Source organism: Egretta garzetta, unplaced genomic scaffold (assembly GCF_000687185.1).
Source record: "Egretta garzetta isolate BGI_Z169 unplaced genomic scaffold, ASM68718v1 scaffold30, whole genome shotgun sequence".
NCBI classification, from domain to species: domain Eukaryota; kingdom Metazoa; phylum Chordata; class Aves; order Pelecaniformes; family Ardeidae; genus Egretta; species Egretta garzetta.
In genome coordinates, this window is record NW_009258383.1 from 1,862,331 (window position 1) to 1,876,825 (window position 14,495).

The 14,495-nt window shown below is 38.7% G+C and overlaps 1 protein-coding gene across 1 annotated transcript; it reads left to right on the forward strand.

Annotated features, from left to right (window-relative positions):
- Positions 1–1,349: 1,349 nt before the first annotated feature.
- Positions 1,350–7,694, forward strand: STEAP1 (STEAP family member 1). The gene is made up of 4 exons (XM_009641658.2): positions 1,350–1,448; positions 3,578–4,090; positions 5,578–5,742; positions 7,437–7,694. Exons 1-4 carry the CDS (start codon positions 1,356–1,358, stop codon positions 7,692–7,694), a joined length of 1,029 nt encoding a protein of 342 aa, XP_009639953.1. The 5' UTR covers positions 1,350–1,355.
- The last annotated feature ends 6,801 nt before the right edge of the window (positions 7,695–14,495 follow it).

The following is a 14,495-nucleotide window of genomic DNA, read 5'->3' on the forward strand; positions in this document are numbered from 1 at the left end:
TCATTGGCCCATGCTTTCTTGTGTGAGGGATATACAAACCATCCATTAGCTGGTGTAGGAAAGGGTTAACAGCCTGACCTTCAGACAGAAGCTCTTGTTGACCCTGCTCTGCAACACTTGGCTGAAAGGTTATTGCCAAAGGGAGAGAGCCTGCTAGCAGGAGGGAAAAATCCAGAGAAATACTTAGGAAGAGAATACTTAGGCTTCAGGAGTCTGATGGCCTGTGAGGAAGCGAACCCTCATAGCAGACAGTGCAAGACTGTAGGACTCATCCACTGAAGGAACCAGACACAGTAAAGAAAGGACAACTGTCGAAGTCTCGATTTGTCCATACAATTTCCCAAAAGGTTTATGGATGTAAAAGAATCAGTAGTTAGCATATATCTAGTAATAGATACATCACATCTAGTAATTCAGCTGTTCAGTGGGAAGATACATGGAAGAGCTACCTAGTCACTGTCTTAAAGGTAGCCGCAGAAAGTCGCACTGTGGTGTGGCACCCTGAGCTTCCAGCGGCGTGGTGCTAGTGCCTCTCCCCCCGCAGCCTGCAACAGTGTGGTGCACACATGGGAAGTCCTTGCTGCAGGGTCCTTGGTTGGACTTGATGATCTTAAAGGTCTTTTCCAACCTAAACAATTCTATCATTCTATGATTCTTGTTGTCCTTGTAGTTATTTTACAGCCTTCAAGATACTGTCTTTCCTGCTTTCCTAGGATTGTTGGAAGCATCTCTTTCAGTTTATCCATTCTTTTCCTTTTTTTTTTCCTGACTTCTGATTTCTTGCAGTCCTTAATAGCTTAGAACCATTTCTGCTGGTACTTGTGGGTGAGGAGTATTGCCAGTATACCTTGGAACAGCATGAGTGAAGCTCCAGCTGGAGTTTTCTGACAATCTCGAAGGGAGAATATACCTCTAAAGCCACAGAGTGATTGTCAGGTAGACCAATCCTAAATCCTAAAAAATATTTGCATTGGCAAGTCTCATGAACTTAACAGATTCCATCTTCATGACATTTTACATGTTATTTCTGCAAGTTGTTTCAAACTCATTTGTTGTAATCTAAAAACTTTCATCCTGAATTAATGCATTCATGCCACTGGCGACATGGGCATCTAGCTTAAATATTATTTTTCATCAGTGATTTTGTTCTCTTGATTCATACCCTTTCTTAGTGTCCACTTTACTTAAAAAACAAGTTTAACTTTTCTGTTCTCTGAAGATTATCATATGTTCTCCAGCAAATGGGTGGAGGAGGGGGAAGAAAACATTTTGAGGGAAAATAGGCCTCAAAGTTCCAGTAGGGCTTTTCAAAACCTGTTTTACATCCTGTGTTTGTTTTTCAGGGAGTTTCCACAATGGAGAAGAGGGAAGGTGGTAATCATGCCATTGATCAGAATGCAGGTCAGAGCATCATGCTGAGAAGAAATACAGGAAACCTTAGCAACTTGGTAATGTTTCTGTAAAAAAGCAGCTCATATGTCACATGGAATATTGCAGTCTTTCATTCCATTTTGTCCAGAAACATTGTGTTCCCATCACACTGGCATATCATCAATACTTCTAAAGTCTTGTCACAGTATTGACATGAAGAGATAAAAAGATACAGAGCATCTCATTCAATTTAATCAAAGTCTATGATAAAAGATACAGAAAGTTTGGGCCAGCTAAAAACTACACAAGGTTAGTTGCTAGTTGCATTTTACTAAATGAGCAGAGCTCTGCAGAAATATTTTGGGATTTTTGTAGAGGAATACAAAATTCATCTTTGGAGGAGTCTTCATAATCGCCACATGACATTAAGTAAGTTTTCCACATCACACGAAAAAGTCCAGAAAAAAACCAACAACATTTGCCTCTGCAACTGCTGATGCACAGAAGTGGTTCAAGCTACAACTTTCTATTCTAATGTCCAACAGGCTGTGAAATACTGCTTTGCAAACTATCTCTTCAAGAAACAGGTATCTCTAGGTGAAACTTGGTTCCCATGTGAATCTTGGTTTGTATAATTTATACCAGCTTCCGATTCTGCAATGCACAGGCTACGCTCCACTTTTCTTCACAGACTAGAGAATAAAAGTTACTTAGGCTACACCTTCACTGTTACAAAAATACGCTTTTATCATCAGATAAGCATATAGTAGCTATTCAGCTAAAAAACCCTGATGAAGACCATGCCCTTCAATTTTACTGTGAGGCACTCTAGGCAAGTCAGTCAGACATGTGGTGGGAAACAGGCTACCTTGTCTCTAATTACGATTTTACAGCAAGATAGCAGTGTACATTTTTTATCTTCCTTTTAAGACAAAACACCTATGTATCATTGACGAAGACCACAGGACTTGCACCTACTTACCCCTGCGTTATTTACAAGTAGTGCTTTGTTTGAACTGACCCCTTAATCAGCTTCAATGTACTATTTGATTCTTAGGAATAAAGCCAGATAATCTTGCTGAGATAGGAAGAACTCCTGTATCCTAGCAGAATGCTAATTTACAACTTTCAAACTACTAATACTTGCCTTCCTCAAAACGGACAGTGCCATTTTGCTTTCTGGAAGTCTGGGCATTTGCCACATTAGCCAGTCCAAAGCTGAGCCGTTACAGCATTAGTTCGGTTTTACTTTATATTTCATGGGAATATTAAAGGACTTACAAGTTTATTACCTAATGTTGTCAGTTCTCCACCCCTGGTCAGCTGTCTGCTGCATCAAGTGCAATGTCCTGCTGTTGATACACGTATTTGCATTTTGTATGTATACTGATTGTGTACCTCTTCCATGAACTGTGACTATGGGACAATCTTTAAATATATTATCTCAGTGTAAAAAGGTTTATAATATTGCACCAAATTTTGTACTGGTTTAGCTCCTTCTAAAGTCTGAGATAATTCTGCCAACTTCTGTGAGACTAGAATCAAGCCATGCCTACTTGGCTGCAGAAAATTCAGCTTTTTAAACTGAAGTGACTCAGGTTCACAAGGTTTCATAAAAGTTGAGAAGACACTATTACATTTTATGAAGGAGAGGAAGAAGACCATAGAACTTGAGGCTGGAGTTGACAGGTGTGCAGCTGGTCTAATACGCTGGATCTCGAACACTTCTACTTAGATCCTTATTCCCCCAATTAAATGTCATTCAAATAGCAGTGACTGAATGAAATACTTTATTGTCTGGACTCTGGATTCTGTTATTGTGGATATTATTTAGGCTACATCATTAAGTCTGTAGCTGAAATTTGACATTTGAAATCTGTAGCTCGTATCATAAGAAGCTGTAATGATGCTTTACATAATGTAATCCATCTTCCATTGCGGTGTAGTTAACTTCCTGGAATTATAATCTATTCCACAGATAATGGATGAAGAATGAGAAATCTATGCTACAAGTGCCTTGCTCAACTACTGACTATGCTGTTTGAAACGTTATGTTTTAAAGCTACCTTGCCTTTAATAGGGTGTATGTTTTGTATATGGTTTCAGTGCAGTATGGTCTAAAAGCCACGATGGCAAATACTGTCATTACTGAAGTTTTTTAATCTTCTCTTGAACTCACTCGGTATTTCCTTTCTGTCCTTTCCAGAATGTGGATATGCAAGTCACCAATCCACCAGAAGCAGCTGAACTTTTTAATTTACCTCAAGCACACCATTTTGGTGAGTTTGAACACTCTTCAGAACAACGCTGCAAGCAGGATCTGTTCCCCAAGTGGCACTTGCCAATGAAGATAGCATCTGTGATCTCATTATTAACATTTATTTACACTTCTATGAGAGATGTCATATATCCTTTTATAACCAGAAAGGAAAATGTTTTCTATAAAATTCCAATCCTTGTCACAAACAAAGTTCTACCAGTGGTTTCAATTACCCTTTTAGCACTAGTATATTTACCAGGAATATTAGCTGCTGGTTTCCAGCTGTACTTTGGCACCAAGTATAAAAGGTTTCCCCAGTGGCTGGATAGATGGATGTTATCAAGAAAGCAATTTGGACTTCTCAGTTTCTTCTTCGCTGCAATGCACGCCTGCTATAGCCTATGCTATCCAATGAGAAGATCATACAGATACAAGCTGCTGAACTGGGCATTCCAGCAGGTATGGTGGGCATGCAAACACGAACCCTTCGGTATTCAGAAAATCCTTGGTTTTGTCGTTCAAGCAAATCGGGATGTGGGGAAAGCCATTTTTGTTGCCTTCACTTGATTTTGAAGCAGAGCACTGTTAAGGGATGGAGCAGGACCTAGGTGTTAAAGCATGTAATAGAGAGTCAAGAGTCATTACAGCTGTGCCAGTGTGTATTAAATAAGTCATTTTCTGCATGTGGGATTTTTTATCTCTGTAAAATGCACATAATTATACCTGCCTCACAGGAACATTTAAGTCTTTGGCATACTGTTAGTTCCATGTGGATTAATCTCCTCTGCACCAGTGGAACCTAGCTGTATACAAAAATGAGCACACACCAGTTTTAGACATCTTTCTAAAGTGAATTAGTCAGCAGTGAAGGAGGGCTTAGCTAAATCAGAATAATCTGTATTTGCCACAAACTAAATTTGTGAACACTGATGGCTCCACAATTGGGCTGATGCACACTAACTTGTTAAAAGACAGAGTTTCAATCATGCTTCTGAGTCACGGGGCATAATTGGCTTGCAAAGCTCCCTAAGCTCCTCTGTGACTGCAGAGTTCCCAACACTTGTGTGTCACCTTGAGTGCCATGAGTATTGCAGTGTAAGAAATATTCCAATATAAGGTGTAGACTGCAAATGTACATTTTTATCATCCTCAAAGCCTAATCTAGAATTTTATTAAAAGCACAATATGATGTTAGCAGCTTCTTAAGAGTTCTATAAACAGTCAAAGTACCTGTTGAAAACTCTGAAATCAGCCTTACCAGTAGTCTGACTTGAATGGATTACTAGAAATTTCCTTGAGATTCCAGTCCTCAAGATGAAGAAATGATCATATTTGGGGCATAGTATGCCGTTATGCCATGGTGATCACTAGCAGCATTAAAGGGCTGTTGCACGTAGTCATAAATAGGAGAAGTTTTGACATCAGTTTATTAAAATCACAACCTTTTCATCCACACTGACCATTGTATTCAGTGCAGCTGAATGTACCAAGTTGTTGTTTTCTAAAAAACAGAGCTAAACAACTATCCTGGCAGGGTACCATCATTAAGAATGCCTGTTGAATTAGCTCCCTAAAATAGTGCTGCTAATATATTTCCTGTTGTTATAATCTCCCAGAAATGGTAGTTAGCCGTAGATGGAATTTTTTTTGTCAAAGAATAAGATTTCTCCTGCTGTGAAGGTATGCTAACAGGCCTCAGAACCAGTCTCTCCTGGGCCAAGACACGGATGAAGTCTAAATTCTTCTCGCTTAAAGCCCACCTTTGCCCTGCAGGTACTAGTGGAGACTGTCATCAGAAGTAAATAGCAGTTACATTGAGAGACATTCAAACAAACAAAAATACTGTGTTTCTTGGCTTATTTCCTGAATATTAGGGTGAAAATAGCTGTATTTCACACAAATGGCTAAGTGTGCCAGTCATTTTAAATATGGTGTTATTTTGGCAGGTCAAACAAAAAAAGGAAAATGCCTGGATTGAACACGATGTTTGGAGAATGGAGATTTATGTGTCTGTAGGAATTCTGGGACTTGCCTTGCTGGCCTTGTTGGCAATAACATCAATCCCATCTGTCAGTCACTCTCTGACCTGGAGAGAGTTCCACTACATTCAGGTATGCATAAATGTCATTACTGCACGTCATTAGTACTTATTTGTAGGACTGTATGTTATCAGCTAAGACCACTAGGAGTTAGATACTTCAAACACAGAGGAGCTAGTGAAACCAGTCTAACAGTTTGTTCCATACTCTCTGTTAATCGCTTTGCAAGAAATGTTCATTTCATTTGTTATTTTGTCAGGAGAAAAGGCTGCCAGGTTCAGGGTATAAAGTGGGAAGAAAGACAACTCCAAACCACTTTTTTGCAGGACCTGTCCTTATGTCAAAGTCCTCTGGTACTGAAGGCATTTCAGTCATCTTCTGGGCATCTTATGTTTCAGGAACGCCCTGTGTCCTGCTGAATTGGAAGTAGATGGTATTGAACCAGCCAATGCTGTTCCCATGCAACACCCAGATGCCTGGGAAGTCCAGATGACCTCTGCTCAATAATACATGCAAAGGTTTTCCATCTGCAGCATTACTAGTTTCATAACCCCCTCGAAAAAGGTGTATTCTGAAAAGGACACACCTTAGAACAGATGCATGATCAAATCCATCCAGTCCTAAGTTTGCTACAGATGGGCCTGTTTCGTTCACCTAAGTATCTGGTTTGCTCTTAGTTCTCCTGTATCATACACAGTTAATCGGGGTAGTTCTGCCAACATCAGTATGATCACACTAGTTAAGCAAGTGTTCAATTAGGTCCCCAAACACCAAAATCTGAAAATTCAATAATCTACTAAGTACCTGGCATTTGAAAATTTGATCTGAAATCTGCATTGAAAAGTAGATCTGAAATGTGTATCTTCCTATAATGAGTGATTTGAGATTCTGCCTACTCTATGAAGCACATAATTTGTAAGAAAAGTTTTCAGCTCTACAGAGAATATACATGGACAGATCTAGGAAGGTGTCTCTGAGTGCATGACTGCTTTCAGTTTTAAATTAGTATGGTGAAGAAACCCAGAAGAGTATTACTACTATATTGGATTTGTTTTATAAACAACCTTTATACTCAAAAATCGGATTCTGTCAATTTAGCAGTTGAAAAGGCAGTGTTTGACTTCACTGATGAGTAACTCCATTTTTCCAACAATATCAAGATGGTTGTGCAACAAGAAACTCAAAATTACTAGAAACTCTAGCATAAAATTTCCTTTACTCATGAATTTTGTAGTCATCCTAAGCCAATTTTATCACTGTAAGTGGAATGAAAGACTTCAGTTTCCTATAGTGGTGCAGTTGCTTTTGTCATAGTACTAGACTTACTGGAGTTTCTGATTTTAATTGACCTTAACATTTCTCTGCAAACAATCAGTTAAGCCATTTATAGATCTGCTTTTGAACTCCTAATAATTTATCACAGAAATAAATTAGGATACAGATGACATTTGTAAATTGAGATACTGAGAATTGACCCTTTTTCAGGAATAGCCTGTAAACTGTAATCTCTTCTGTATATTAGCTAAGTATCATAGCAATACTTGAAAAATGTGCCTTATCTGTTTTCTCTTACGGTGGCATAGAGGGGTACACCTGGATTCTTGAATTATAGTTCCTAAATTTTAGTTCAAAGCCAATGTTCGCTTTTCTTTGACTTAATTGAGTTGGTTGAAGCCCTTTCCTGATTTCCATATTTGCTTAACAAAGTACTCTTTTTGCCAATTTGGAAAAAAATAAATAGCTTACTGTTTTCTTTCTCTTTTCAGAGCAAGATGGGATATTTAGCTCTGCTGCTATGCACTGTTCACGCACTGGTGTTTGCTTGGAATAAGTGGGTTGATGTTAACCAATTTATCTGGTATACACCACCTTCATTTATGGTAGCAGTTTTTCTTCCTATTGTAGTTCTGCTTTGTAAATGTATACTGCTCCTCCCATGTTTTAGGAAGAGGATAAAAAAGATCAGAAGTGGTTGGGAAGCTAACACACAAGCCAATCAAACAAGCATGACTTCCAGACTGTAGATCAAGTATGGACATTTCCTGCCTATGTATGTAAATATGCTCAAGGCCATGAATGTTCGCTCGCAAGCTCTGTTTTCATATTTTCCATAGATGTTTCTTCTTCACTTTTCATTTCAACTTCAGGAGTATGGAAGACGATGCAATTTGGACCTTTTCTAAGACAGGAAGTGGAAATATTCATTTTACATTTTAATCCATTCAGTATTCTGATATTTGATCATTTCTTTTTTCTGACTCACTGCTTTTAAAATCCAAGGGCTTCATTGCCGCAGTCATAATTCTTTCATGGGCAAAAGCAATCATAAATCATTGCTCTGGATGACCACAGAAAGTAAATAAATGCTTACACCACAGAACCCAGGAATGCTTTCTGCTTCCCACAGCCATGCTTGTTCCTTGTTAAATCTCAGTGTTATAATGGGACAACCACTAGGGTATTTATCATTCCCTCCCCCCTTGCCACCTGCATCCTATGTCTCACTCTGCAGAATGGGGACCTTGGCACGTGAGCCACACAGAAACTGTGTATTGCCACCTGGTATTGAACTTAGACAATTGGCCAAGCAGAACTGCAGGGAACTTTACAAGGTAAAACTCTCCTGAGGCTTGGGCACAGTCTAAAAAAAGAGTTTTTAGACTCAGATCTCCATCTTATACAGGACTAGGTGTGTCTCTGTTTACATTTCCCATTTTTTATTCCATGAACACGTTCTTTTGTTTCTGATGCTGGAAATTTTCCATGCTTTTGACCTAAGCCTGCAGCCCTTGACACGTGCTAAACTTTATTCGCACAAAGTATTCCAGTGGGATAGCTCACGTCAGGTAAATGTGTTTTACTGTTTACCCTAGGGCCAGCACAATTGTTTGGCTGGAAGAAAAACATTAAAAATAGACATTTGAATGTTGACATTGATTTGGTGAGATTTTCATGTAAAATCGCTTCTGAATGCATTTGCTTTTACAAAAATTTTCATGTAAGCTAATTAAACCTCACTTTCCTTATGTTGCATAGATCTGGCTGAATGTTTTAAATGAATAATTCATTTGTTAATATCTATTTTTAAATATGTTATGCAGTAGTTAATATTTTCACCCAGCATCAGGAACATTTCTGCCAGTCTCCCTGCATGAGTTGACAAGGACGTGGACTGATGATGCCACCTATTGCTGGGATCATCTGAATGAGAACTGTAATTGGTAATGGCTCTGGTATTAAAACAAACGGGAAAACAACATATGCATAAAAAATATGTAATACATGGTGCTAATGATTCTGCAGCTAAGGATTCTGTTGTACATTCGTGGACACTGAGCATAAATAACAGACAAATTAAATAGCTACAGGGATACTACATTTTGTCTTTTCCTGGTTATAACTCCACTCACTTATTGCAACTTAAGAGGTGGCCTTGTTATTTGCACTTAATGTAGTACTGTGAAAATAACTGGGGACATGGTGGCCTGCATCGTATAGACTGAAGAGAAATGAGTGGTATTGTGTATCAAATCAGTAATGCATGACAGAAGTAAACACTCTCTAAAACACAGGAAACTAGTCTGCAATGTGAATCTAAGAAAATTCTAACAGAACAGCAAAAGTGTGGTTGACAATGCATTAGCATTTACATTTCTATAAATGAAATAAATAAAATCTTTTGGAAGTCATATTAGGGATAAAGAATAATATTTGCCAAAGGCTTATTCAGAATATTACCTGCGCTTTGTTGTCAGGAGTCATAAAAAATTAATAAAATCATTTTTCTAATGGGACAGGTTGAGGCAAGTAGAACGATAAAGAAATCCCTTTGTCTTCCATATTGTCCACTAGCTGCTCATAAAGCGTGCTCAAACTTACTACTTAGGACAAAGCTGAGACTGTAAGTACTCCAAGCAACGCCTGTATGCATCTATTGAAAAGAATGACATTTGGCTTTATTGAAATACGAGTTTAATTGTATTAAATTGTGCTCTCCAGAATCAGCCCTGCTGCTCCCTTACTTAGAAAGTCTGGAGAATTTAATTAATTCTCCAACTTTGTTAAATTCTGGTCAAATAGTTGAACTAATTGTTTACAGCTAGTCCTAGAAGCCAACCCTTTGACACAGCGGAATATAAACAGCTTTAGGAGTAGCAAAGCATGTGGCTCAGAGAGAACCTGATTCTTGATAACTGAAAACTGAAAAGAGGTGAATGAAAACACTCTTTGAAAGAAGACATTCAAAGCTATTTGTATGGCAAAATAGTTCAGGGGAATGATAATGGGCTTCAAGGGTTTTGACCTTACTTCACCATTACCAGATGTAACCTTTTGCACAAGGGCTCCATTATGGATCGCCTAGATCAGTGAGCACTGAGCAGAGGAGTATGGTCAGTATGGTTATGACATTAATAGAAGCTGGCAGTTAAGGTTCTGTGCCTTTGTAGTCGGCATCTTACTGCACAGCAGTAGGATTTAGGCCACTAAGTCACTTTTGAAAACGGGACTTTAATTCCAAAGTTTGTTTAGCCCTTCTGAAAAATTTGTCCAAGTTCTTAAAACCTTCTCCCTCTGAATCTGTAAGATATCGTCCAACTTGGAGACTAACAAACAGAATTGCAGAAATCACTGTAGGTACCAGTGCTAGAAAACAGACCATGAACTCCACGAGCATGTAAATATATTACCTATATTCAACACTTTGTAAAAAGTGTTTGAGCCATCTGTTCTAACATCTTTATCCTGACAGTGGAAAGAAACTGTTGTCTGTACCACTGTAGTGCATAAAATCAGAACAAGGCACATCAAAAGCACAGAACTCCTTTCAGAAAGTGCTGAAGAAAATGTATGTACATCTTCATTTATCTTCTACTTGTGGTGCAGCAGTGATAAATTTAGATTCATCCCACTTCAAGTGGTTTACACATCGTGTCCTAAGGAAGCACGCTATTGTAATACCCTGCTCTATGCACTTGTTACACAAGGTAGTGCAAACTAGCACAACTTCAATAATTTCAATCCATTAATATGGGTTGAAATTCTAACAGAAATTACAAATGAAAAGAAATTTCAGGATCATCACATACTATCCAAACTGACCTTTATGCTCATCGGTCAGCTGGGGACATTAAGCACACTTCTGATTTTTCTCTTAGCATTGCTCAGGGGCAAAACCAGAAGTGTCTTCTACCAGCTGAAGCTTGCATACTATCTACGAAAGCTATTCCTAAAATCAAACATGACATCCAAACATTCAAACAGTTTTTCTCCCGCTGATTCTCTCAAGTAGGAGCTATGTTTTCTGTGTCGCAGCTAGCCATTTCTCTAGAAAGCACCGCTGAATGCTTAGAGCCAGAATTTGAGACCTTGTGTCAAGTCTCTTCCTTGCTTGGAAGTCTTCAGTAAACTACTTCACCTCTAAGTAACTCACTTCCCAATCTACAGAACTGAAGCAGTAACACTTTACAGGACATTGCAACAGCACTTTCAAGCTTTTAAGGCATTCAGTGCAGGAAGAGGGTCATGTAAGGGCTATAAAGGGCTACAGAAGAAAATGCTATTGACGGTATTTTATTCCTCCCTTTTTCATATGATTTATTTCAACACTAATTAAAATAAATGTGTATGTACCTTTTAATTCATATACCTATTTCAAAATTCAGTGTATTAATATGCCTATATACTACTATAATATTTCACTGTGTATGCAAATTGTAGGCACTTCTTTGTATAACACTGATTACTTTTATAAAACTGTGCATCATTAAATGCTTCAATGTATGCTGTATCTGCCATTGTGTCATATCCATCCAGCGTATAAGGGTAAAAAGGCACAGTAGACTCCGGAAGAGCTACTGCCATGAACAATAAAAGTTCCTTCAGTCAAGAGGAACCGTTCTCCCCCTGCTGGTGCAGAGCCAAAGGAGAGGCGATGAAGCTGTGGAAAGCAAAACAGACGCTTTCATAGGGGGAGGTAATGAAAGCACATTTTTCCCAACAGATCTTTTAACTGACAGAATGCATATTCTAGCATTCAGAGGAGATTTTGTGAGAAGGAAGAGAAAGCTGAGCTAGTTGTGGAGTGCTTTGGAGGGATACTTATGATCCCTGAAAACATAGGTCAAAGACCAGGAAAAGCTCAGGTGAGGGCACTGAGGAGAGGAAAGGAATACAGGCATATTTTGGGGTAAGAATCCATCACTGTAATGTAAGTGGTTTTGCAATGCCTCTACAAAGGCTGCAGAGTACTTCCTTCAGTTGTTACATGTCCTTGGTGTATTTAAGTTCACAACTGAAACTCTGGAGAGATACTCATAAATTTTGAAGGGACTTGAGGAATTTTATGCCAAGTTTACCTGGGGTAGCCAGATCCCAGAATACTCTTCCCAAGAAGTGGTACCAACAATCAGTGTCCAGTAAGCTAGAGCCAGGGCTGTACTGGCTATGGTTTAATGTAAATTCCTGTTGACAGCAGCATTTCCTGTAAGCAGACCCTCCCTTTGGCCACTCTTCTCTGTTCTCTCAGTTCTGCAAGTGTTCAAAGCTGTGAAAGTTAATCAGACCAGGGAACTGGATCCAGTTGAAAAGTAATGCAGGGTAAAGAATGATTCAGCCAGATCCATACCCTGGTCTGATTCACTTGACAGCCACGCACATAAGTCAGCAGGAAGGACGGGAAGAGGAATGGCGTAAAGGGGCAGCTTAACTTAAACCAGCTTAAACTGCATGCTTGCAAAATTCAAAACTTAAGTTATTTCAACCTATTTCAGCAGCAAGAATGTTTCATTGCTTCACTTACTTGTCACGTTCTTAGTTTTCCATGAATCGGTAGGCAAAAATGTGTTCTAGAAATTGTGACTGAAAACCATACAAAACTGACTGACCTCTACATGACTGTGGACTGCATGGCTTCTTTTGTAGAGATGACGATCTCATGTCTTCCATTCTTTTCTGGTACATCCATAGTTTCTAGCTGTCCCTTGATAACATGAAATATTATGTTAACCATTTTTGAAGTTCAGACTAATTTCTTTTGATTTTCTTAAAATTATATTAAAGGATCATTTAAAGATTAAAAGAATAAAACAAAATGACAGATTTTTTAAAACATGCTGAATCCACCCCTGGAGAATGTAGTCTGCTGTAGTGACTGTGTCTGGCAATGGCTGATCATTGCCACTGATTCTTTCAGTGGCGCCAGGATTTCTTGTTCCCACCAGCATGCTCTGTTGCTGATGGCAAAATAACTTCTTTTGGTGAGACCTTGGACTCCTTGAAAAAATCTCATTGAATTCAGTTGCATCAGGGTTCAACTTTTGCATCACTGTTTGAACTTTTCCGTAGACTGAATGTTGTATGTGAATGGGTGTGATGAGGCTACTTTATTAAGTGTGCGTAATAAGTTTTCAGAGATTTTCAAATGCAAATATATAAAACCAGTCAGTGAACCAAACTCTATAAACTTATAAAAAAGAAGACCACAGCTACTTCCAGTAAAGATGATGCAACAGAAGCTACAGTTGTTTTGTCTTTTTTTGTTTGTTTCTTTTTATGTATATTTCATCTTTCCAGCACGAAAGTATATTACTGAGATTAATATGCTATGTCCTTGACTTGGTTAAAGATGTGTAGTTCCTCTGGGACTGGTAGAATATGACCACTGCTACTGATGGAAGTATTTGGTCCTTAAATTCCATCTTTTGGGCTCACCATTAAAAAAGAAGTGAGGAAAGCGTGGGATTTTTTGAACTGGACAGTCAATCTTGTAGTTTGCAGTAATGTGCAGTCTTCGTATACATGCTTACACTGTTTCATTGGATGTACTCTACTGAAAAAGAATTTTCCATGTGAATGTCTCCCTTACTTGAAATGCTGAGAAGTATCTTATTGCTGGACTCGAAGAATGGCCACATAACCCATCTCTAATTTTTTCTCTGCCTTTTTTTCCAGTCCTGTGGCTAATATATACAACTGAATGGCATTTCTCTCTTGCCTGTCCACCTGTACCTGTGCATATACCAGAATAGCTTTTGAACAGTTCACTCATTCGTTCAAAAATATTCTACATGTTCTAACAGGAAATCCTTAAAAATAAAAAAACCAAGAAGCCAGAATGGGAAAAAAAATGACCCACTTGCAGGCAAGAATCTCTGCAACAGTTTAGCAGTCTAACAATTGTTTGATGGCACCCATAATTAAAATAATGATGGCTTTCTCTTGTGCCTTCTAATCTGCAATAGACTTAGTACATTCACAAGGATATGAACAGCCTAAATTATTTATTCCCAGATAATTAATGACAGACAAAAGGGTATTCTGAGGCAGAGGAAGGCTGGGACTATGAGGCTATGCAAAAGAGGCACTAACATGGAATGGGAAGGAACAGGAAATCTTTCTGACACCAAGGTGCTAAAAGAATAAGGGAAAATTGATGGTGGAGAATGACAGTGGTGAGGAAGAAGAAAATGAAGTACCTAGGGTAAGTGGGAATGGGATACACTTAGCTACTAGAATGAGGTGAGGGTGGGTGAATGAAGCAGGGGGAAACTGAGAGCCTACAAAAAGTTTGGGAGATGGAAGGCGGGGTATCATGTACTGACTGGCCCTTTTAATGCCTTTTTCTCTCTGTTTTTGCATTCTTATTCCTCCCTGATCCACCTCGATCCCTCCCTTTCCCCACCTTTGGTCCTTTCCCTAAACATCCCACAGTAAGTCTTTTACATTCTCACAATCCACTTAAAATAGGCCATAATAATTTTCATGCATTCCCCTTGCATACCATAACAAGTCACTCATCCCTTTAGGAAAACACCTTTTTAGTTCTT

Excerpts from the sequence above, each read along its gene's own strand:
- STEAP1 (XM_009641658.2), top strand. The coding sequence starts at position 1,356 with ATGGAGAAGAGGGAAGGTGGTAATCATGCCATTGATCAGAATGCAGGT. Across the intron at positions 1,449-3,577 it reads CAGGAAACCTTAGCAACTTG|AATGTGGATATGCAAGTCAC; the intron begins GTAATGTTTCTG and ends TGTCCTTTCCAG. Across the intron at positions 4,091-5,577 it reads TGAACTGGGCATTCCAGCAG|GTCAAACAAAAAAAGGAAAA; the intron begins GTATGGTGGGCA and ends TTATTTTGGCAG.